General features: G+C 39.0%; 1 protein-coding gene across 2 annotated transcripts in view; it reads right to left on the bottom strand.

The window, feature by feature from the left end:
- Positions 1-155: 155 nt before the first annotated feature.
- LOC127806229 (replication factor C subunit 3) overlaps positions 156-9,181 on the bottom strand; it is a 43,674-nt gene continuing 34,648 nt past the window's right edge. For both annotated transcript variants that reach the window (XM_052343381.1, XM_052343380.1), the window contains exons 10-11: positions 3,262-3,307; positions 156-593 (exon numbers count right to left, since the gene is read on the bottom strand). In XM_052343381.1, the coding sequence (XP_052199341.1) occupies positions 535-593; positions 3,262-3,307 (105 nt within the window). In that variant the 3' untranslated portion in view covers positions 156-534. The remainder of the gene's footprint in view (positions 594-3,261; positions 3,308-9,181) is intronic.

The following is a 9,181-nucleotide window of genomic DNA, read 5'->3' as shown; positions in this document are numbered from 1 at the left end:
GTGCTTCTCTTTTCATTTATAAATATCTCTTTATTTATTTTTTGGGTGGTATATCGTTTAGGGTCATATAACTACGTACCATCAATTGATTTGTTCATACCGCATGGCTTTAATCTCATTGTGCATATACAAGCTTGTGTGTACATCTCATCTCATGACTAACAAACAAAAAGACCAAATTATTAGTCAAACCAGCCTTGAATGACCTGCTGCTTCCCGCCAGCAAGTTTACATGATTAGTTTCAATTTGTTTACAGTGATCGACATCAATCCAACAACAATGGCTTCATATCCTTGTTTGGGCTTCAGGTGTTCGAACACTATAAAAAAACACGAGATCTGGCTCAAAGTCACTGCGGTAAGTGCAGAGTCTTAGATTACATAAAACAAGTATCATCGGATCTTCTGTAGCATGAAATTTCAGTAAGATAACCAAGTTGGGCAAAACCACAAATCCTGAAGACCCTTCCCGATGAGATGCTGCATAGCTGCCGAGGCAAAAAACCCAAAAGGCGAACTAGAAGAGATCTCACTTCAACCAAATGTTGCAATCAAGAAACTCTTATAAATGCTCATGAACTTGGCTACAAATGCTGCAAAGATGATTAAGAGATTAAAATGCAGCCAAAAAAGCTCTGCCAATACAGATTAGAATAGCAATTCATAGTAAAAATTTCACCTGACATCACAATTTGAGCATGAAAGACGATCTTTTTTAGTTTATCAACTATTGTATGCATGTGCAAGTGCATGATGAGTGAGAAGGATTTTGGAAAGCCATATGCCACAAAGGCAATGCATTATCATTATGTGGCTGGTAAGCCTCCTGCCCAGCACTTTAAGCTCCCCAAGTTCATGTAGCAAACAAGTAGTGTCGATATAGGAAATAAACAACATGAAAACAAACTAATACATGAGATCTTCGCTTCACTGGAATGCGTCACATTTTGTACAGGAAGCAAGAGAGTAGAACAATTTGGTCCGAAAGAGAAGTTGAATAAACCTCTCCTAATAGAATTTTCAGCCGTTATAAAGTGCTGTGAAAAAACACTAAATAAAAGTCATAATGGCTCTTTTTGGGAAAATATATGAAATGCCTTAATTGTATTTAATGAGAAGCCAGGCACAGCCAAACATTCCAATTCATCATCACCGTGAAGCCTTAACCCACTAGATAAGGTCATCACATGAATTCTACGTCTCCAATTATTTCTAACCATGGCCATATCTTCTGTAAATCTATTATATCCCATTGTTATGTCCAAGGATTTTTTTACTAAATTTTCTTTAATCTTTCTCTACCTCTTTTGCTACTTCTTCCATCCCATTCCATCCACTCTTTCACTAGTTTGTTTATTGGTCTTTTTCTCTCATGCCTAGACCATCTTAATTGCACCTTATGCATCTTATCTTTAATAGACATTACTCTAACCACATTATGAATAATCTGTTTCTAGGTCCATCTTTTATTGTATGGCCACATGTATTTAATATAACATCATCGTCTCAATTTTGTTCATATTCTACACAATTTGGTACTTAACTATAGAACAAAAATAGTCTTATAGCCATTCAATAAAACTTTCTTTTTAAATTTAAAGAAATTTACAATTACATAAAATGTGGACAGCAACAGACTTCTAGAGTTTGACCATCTTATGCTGATTCTGTAAATAACATCTTTAATAAAATTGTTAAAACACTTGGAAACTAGATAAGGATAAACAACCAAATAGCTCTGGGTAACAATAAACGTTGCATCAAGCCTTTATCCACTATGTAGGGTAGACTACATGAATTCTAATTCGCTAGTCATTTCTATCTCTTATCTTCCAAGAGGCCTTCATAACTAAGTCTCCCACCAAGTTTTTTTTAGTCTTCCTCTAGCACTTTTGTTAGATACTTGTTCCATTCCATGCACTCTTCTCACAAAAGTCTCTATTACTCTTCTTCCCACATGACAAAACCGTCTTAATTGTGTCTCACATATCTTATCTTTTAGTAGGGCCATTCCGATCTTATTACAAATAACTTCATTTCTAATTATCTCTTCTTGTATGTTTGTGCATCCATATTAACATCCTTATCTCTATTATGCTCATACTTTGCACATGTTGATGCATTATTGCCAAACATTCTATGTCACACAACCAAGCTAATCGTATAGCAGTCTTATAAAATTTTTCTTTTAGCTTTAATGGAATCTTAGTATCACATAAATGTAGGGTGCACTTTTCCATTCTAACGATCCTTAGTTCTATTGGTAACATCCTCGCCAATCTCTCCAACTTTTTGGATGATTAATCCAATATATTTGGATTAATCTTTTCTTGATATAACTTGATCCTCTAGTTTTAGCAAAACATCATTCGTGCATATTTTTACTTACATTCTAGATTTTCAATTTGCTTAACTTAAAACCTCTAGATTCCTAAGTGTTCCTCCATATCTTGAGCTTATTATACCGTTTATTTGGCTTATCCACCAATACAATGTCATCTACAAAGAACATACACCAAGGCCCCTCTGTTTGTATATTTTTAGTGAGTCCATCCATTGCTACGACAAATAACTAAGGGCTTAAAGAATATCCTTGATGTAATCTAAATATAATTGGAAAAGACTTCTCATAATGTGTTTTTGCTCCATGATACATCTCTTTAAAAACCTAACCTGTACATAAACAAAATCGAACTCCTTTCTTCTCTAAAACCGTCCATAAGACTTCTCTAGGAACTTTCTCATAATTTTTTTAATATATAAACAGCATATGCAAATCCTTTTGTTTCTCTATACCTTTCGATTAGCCGCCCAAGTATATTGCTTCCATTGTTAATCTATCAAGAATAAAACCAAATTGGTTTTAAACACCTTAGTTGCTCTTCTTAATCTTTGCTTAATCACTCTCCCAAAGTTCAATAGTGTGGCTCATTAACTTGATTTCTCCATAATTTCCACAACTTTGAACATATCATTAATTCTTCTTTAGGAACTAAAATGCTCTTCCTCCACTCGTCCAACATGCTTTTTGATTCCAGGATCATATTAAATAATTTCATTAACAGGAAAATGTCTTCCCCATGCATTTCCATGCATGGATCTGTATATTATCCAATCCAACTGCTTTACTATGAATTGAATTGTAGTGACCTGAAGAAGATAGCATAAAGAGAAGAAAACTTAAGTCACAAAACAATTGATGGGGAAGCATGCATGTGGTTCATTTAGTCTGCAAGATTAGATGAGAATTTTCAAAAGTACCTTCCAAGTGAAAGATAGCTTTCTGTCCAAGGCGCATCCTATGTTCCTGGGAAAATAACAAGAAAAAGCAGGGTTACAAGAGACTATTTCATCCATCAAATTATCAAATTCCTAATAAATAATTGCTATTTCAACTAGAACTCACTATCATAAAAATAAGTAAAATGCTTATTTACCACTTGCTAAGTTGCAGCTGGTTGCATATGGATTATAAATGTTTTATTTCCACACAGAAAGAATAATTGCCTTTTATTCAAGTATCAATGACAAATATAGAAAAACAGATCTCACATATTGGATCACACATAAAGCATACAAGTAGGATATAGACTGCTTTTGATCTAAAAGGTCAACTTCATGACATTCTTGGTATGTAAGAAGGAAAGAAGGGGGACTGGTTAAAAATATTTTTTCCTGGGTTCAGTTACTTTGTAGGAAAGAACAGGAGGGGGGGGGAGGAAGGAAATATTTCAAACACCTGCATATTATGTGAGTTACTATCCAATCAGTTAAGTTTGTTAGTCAGTTAGGGCTCGTCCAGTCATGGTTGAGTTTGCTAGTCAGTTAAGGCTTGTCCTATCATTTTTGTACAGCCGTCAAGTACAGTTTTGTCTCTAACAGAGTTAGTTGAGTAGTACAAATATATACACTCAACTGCTCTTCTGATTTGGTCGTTGAGAAATAATTTTCAGCAAAGTTTCAGCTCTCTCTCTCTCTCTCTCCCGTTTATTTTCTTTCTTTCTCCTTCATAGAAGCTCTTGCTTCAGATTATAAATGAAGTTTGGAGGGGAAGTTTATTTAAACCCAAGTGTAACAAAAAATCACTAAAAGTACATTACAACACCATCTTTGGACCTTTACCTTCCTCCATTTTCTGGCTCTGGCAATCCAAACAAGGATAATTGTTTATTCCCCCCTCCCCCACTTCTCTTTCAATTTTCTCATCTTCCCTTGTCCTCTAGCAGCAATAACAGCATGAATTATCCATAAAAAAAATGAGAGATTAGCTAACAGTCATTTGTTTACATGCTAAGTTCCCTCTAAATCTTTATTTGAAATTATAATGGGAAAGGATGGCTGTTGGTAGATGAGACAAAAGAAGATGGGAATACTAAGTTCAAGATATGGAGAAACAGCTTAGAATCTAAAGGTTTTAAATTAAGTAGAGTAAAACCAAATATATGGCATGGAATGTCAGGCAATAAAATACCAACATGTTGCAAAAAGATGCCAAGACAGATGCATGGCCATACAACAAAAGATAAAATTAGAAATGAGGTTATTTGTAATAAGGTCACAATGGATTTTATTGAAGATAAGATATAAGAGACACGATTAAAATGGTTTGGTCATGTGAGAAGAAGACCAATAAGACCCCTGTTGAGTTATATGGTTATAATCTAAGGTTAATCTTATATTAGAGCCCATGGCCCATTGTATTTGTATATATAGGTGTATAATCTATGAGTTTAATAAGGTGGTAAATACATATTAAAAGCTAGGGTTTTCTTCCTAAGCTTTACATGGTATCAGAGCCAAAATACAAACCCTAGCCGCCGTTGCCGCTGCCCACATCATCGACGACCACTGTCGATCGTGTCGCCTCTAACCGTCGCAGCCTGCCTTGCCACTGTTGTCGCCGCTCACGCACACCGCCACCACCGTGCTCACGCTACTGGTCTGCAGCGGGTCTTCATTGTCCAATGGCCGATCACGCACACCGCCACCACCGTTGCGTTCGCCGGCCTCCAATCTGTCGACCCCCGGAGGATCGTCGTCCGCCACGTGCCGCCTCTCTCGCACTATTCAGAGACTTGTTTTGGCTCCGATCTCTCTCTCCAGTACTTCGATCGCGATGCCGTCTTCACCATTGGACTCGCCTCCTTTAGTTCATCGCAGTCCAGGTGATTTCGTCGCCATCCGCTATCTCCCGTCTCCAACGCACCTCATTCTCTGTGCTGGATCATCCAGCCTCTCTATTTGGCTATTTTTTAACCCCCATTTTGTTTTAGATCTGTTGATCTTGTAGAGCTCCCTTCTGTCCAACATGGCTGGTACTAGTAAATCTGGCTCATTCTCTGGTATTTTGTCTCCCTCTTCAGCTATTGCTACTGAGAAGTTGATGGGCAGTTCCAATTATATCTCTTGGTCCAAGGTTTACAGGATCATCTAACTAAGGCCGAGAATGTGACCATAGCTAAAACTGAGTGGCAGAGAGCTAATGCTCTATTGTGCAGTCTCTTATGGCGGTCAATTGATCATTCTCTTCATTCGATCTATACTAACTACACCACGTGCTGTGAGTTGTGGGCTCAGGCCAAGGCGCTATACACTAATAACATTCAACGTCTGTATTCAGTGGTGTTTAATTTGCTTAGTTTACGACAACAGGGTCTGAGTCTTCCTGATTTTCTTGGTCGGATGGCCTTTATTAAAGCTGAATTTAACTCCTTATTACCTGCTGGTAAGACTGCTGCAGAGGATCTCGCTCAGCGAGATAAATTCTTCATGGTGTGTACTCTTACTACTACTGGTCCTGAACTTGCTCCTGTTCGTAATCAGATTCTTGCTAGTCCTACTGTACCTACTATGGATGAAGTGTATTCTCGTCTTCTACGGGTTTCATCTGTTCCTACAGTAGCTTCATCTTCTGCAGGTGATCATTCAGTTATGGCTTCACAGGTTCAAAGTAATGGCGAACAGGGAGGATATCGTGGTAATCGGGGCAAACGCCCCAAGTGTAACTACTGTCACAAGTGGGGACATACTAAGGAACAATGTTATAAGTTACATGGCCGCCCTCCTCGTGTTAATGTTGCTCATGCGGATGGTTCTCGATCTGAGTCCTTTGATGGTCATCCACCGCAATCCGTCCTTCTCACTGGGGCTGACTATGATGAGTATCTCAAGTATAAGACGTCTCAACAATCCTCATCCACAGTTGCTTCTGTCGCCCACTCTGGTGATTCCACTGCCTGTCTCGCTTAGTCGTCCTCTTTAAGACCATGGGTCCTAGACTCAGGTGCTTCTAACCATATCTCTGGTAATCCCCATTTGTTCTCTCATTTTACTAATTCTATTTCTTTATCTTCTGTGACATTAGCTAATGCGTCCAAAGCGGTTACTAAGGCTGTTAGCAATGCCTAACCCTTACCTTCTCTGCCTTTAGATTCTGTCCTTTATCTTCCTCATTGTCCCTTTAATCTTGTATCTGTTAGTAAACTTACGCGTGCCTTAAATTGCTCCATCACTTTTGATGATCATTCTGTTACTATCCAGGATCGCGGTACGGGATAGATGATTGGCGTCGGATGTGAGTCGCAGGGTCTCTATCATCTCAACCTTCTTGCATCCCCTGTTGCTTGCTCGGTAATTGAGTCTCCTGCTCTTCTCCACAATCGTTTGGGACATCCCAGTTTGGCTAAATTTCAAAAGATGGTCCCCAATTTGTCTAGTTTGCCGTCTTTTCATTGTGAATCTTGTCAACTTGGAAAACAGTCTCGCACTTCTTTTCCAAAGCGTGTCAATAATCGGGCTGTGTCCCCGTTTGCTTCAATTCATTCTGATGTCTGGGGTCCTAGTCGTGTCACGTCTGTTTTAGGTTTTCAATATTTTGTAACGTTCATCGACAATTATTCTCGTTGCACATGGTTATATTTAATGAAAAATCGTTCTAAATTATTCTCAATTTTTGAATCCTTTTGTGCTAAAATCAAAATGCAATTTCATACATCTGTCCAAGTATTGCGCAGTAACAATGCCCCCGAGTATTTTTCTATTCCCTTTATTACTTTTATGTCTTCTCAGGGGATTTTGCATTAGTCATCTTGTGCATGTACACCACAATAGAATGGGGTTGTTGAGCATAAAAATAAACATTTGATTGAAACTGCTCGCACTCTTCTTCTACATCATCATGTCCCTTTTCGCTTTTGGGTTGAAGCTGTTCTTGCTGCTTGCTATCTCATTAATAGGATGCCCTCCTCAATTATTCAGCACCATATTCCTCACTCTCTTTTGTTTCTTGATCAACCATTATATATTCTTCCTCCCCGTGTCTTTGGTTACACCTGCTTTGTCCATAACTTGTCTCCCGATCAAGATAAATAGTCTGCTCAGTCCATCAAGTGCATTTTTCTTGGTTACTCTCGCCTTCAGAAGGGTTATCGGTGTTACTCTCCTGACACCCGCCGCCATTTTCTTTCGGCGGATGTTACCTTCTTTGAGTCGTCTCCTTTCTACTCTTCACCTCCTTCCGAGTGTCAACCCATTTTTGAGGCAATCCCTCTTTCCGTGAGTCCTCTCGCTTCTATTCTCCATGTTCCTTCTTCTACCCCATTGTAGGTGTATCATCAGCGTCATCAGCCTCGGTCTCCTCCCAGTGGAGATGTTGTTCCTGCGCCTTCTCCCGTGTCTCCTACTACTTCTGTGACTCCTACTGCCTCACATCTTGCTCTAGTCTCTCCACCTGCTGCAGTCTTGCCTTTTGAGGATCTGCTTCCTATTGCTCTTCGGAAAGGTACCCGTTTTTCTCGCAATCCTCACCCCATTTATAATTTTCTTAGCTATCACCGTTTCTCATCTCCTTTTTGTGCTTTTGTGTCTTCCTTATCCTGTGTTTCAGTACTTAAGACTGTTAGTGAGGCATTTTCTGATCCGGGGTGGCGACAAGCAATGGTGGATGAGATGACTGCTTTGCATTCCAATGGTACTTGGGATTTGGTCCCTTTACCCCCAAGAAAATCTCTTGTTGGCTGTCGATGGATATATTCTGTCAAGGTGGGTCGTGATCGGCAGATTGATTGCCTTAAGGCCAGTTTGGTTGCCAAGGGATATACTCAAGTTTATGGTCTTGACTATGGTGACACTTTTTCCCCTGTTGCTAAGATGTCTTATGTGCGTTTGTTTCTCTCTATAACAGCTATGCGCTACTAGCCGTTGTATCAGCTAGACATTAAGAATGCCTTCTTACATGGTGAGCTTCAAGAGGAGATTTATATGGAGCAACCTCCTGGGTTTGTTGCTCAGGGGGAGTCTGGGCAGGTTTGTAAACTCTGTCGCTCACTATATGGGTTGAAGCAGTCTTCTCAAGTTTGGTTTGGTCGTTTCAGTGCTGTCATTCAAGACTTTAGTATGACTCGTAGTGAGTCTAATCATTCGATTTTTTATAAACACACATAAAATTTAGTCGGATCCAAAACATGAACTCTAGACAAATTATGAAAAATCGTTTGGGTGTGGGCGTAACCCTTCATAGCGACGCGCTACACTGCCCCCATGTAGTGACAAGTGAGCTAGAGTCGCTGCATCGGCGCCCGGATGTAGTGATAAATGAGCAGGGGTTCCCGCATTTGCTTGGACGAATGTGGGTAAAGAAGCTAGTCCAAAATCAAAACCAAAATCAAAATCAAAATCAAAACCAACATCAAAATCAAAACCAAAACCAAAATCAAAATCAAAAACAAAATCAAATTCAAAGTCAAGGCCAAAAACAAAATCAAATCCAAAGTCAAAGCCAAAAACAAAATCATAGATTAAGAATTGGGTCATGGAACATAGGAACATTAACAGGCAAAGCTATGGAAGTGGTGGATGTGATGATTAGGAGAAAAATTAATATTATGTGCCTTCAAGAGACGAGATGGGTAGGGAAAAAAGCAAAAACTTTATCAGAAGCTGGATATAAAATATGATACACAGGAATTGATCGAGCGAAAAATGGAGTGGGGATTATTATAGATAAAAGCTTAATAGATGAGGTAGTAGATGTAAAGAGAATAGGGGATAGGATTATTATGGTGAAGATTAGTCTAGGAAGAATGACTATGAATATCTTTAGTACATATGCACCACAAGCGGGGTTAGGTGATGAGATAAAAGCAAAATTCTGGGAGGACCTAGAGGGACTCATACAAATGAT

The sequence above is a fragment of the Diospyros lotus genome, chromosome 7 (assembly GCF_014633365.1).
Source record: "Diospyros lotus cultivar Yz01 chromosome 7, ASM1463336v1, whole genome shotgun sequence".
NCBI classification, from domain to species: domain Eukaryota; kingdom Viridiplantae; phylum Streptophyta; class Magnoliopsida; order Ericales; family Ebenaceae; genus Diospyros; species Diospyros lotus.
This window is presented reverse-complemented; position numbering and strand designations above follow the sequence as displayed.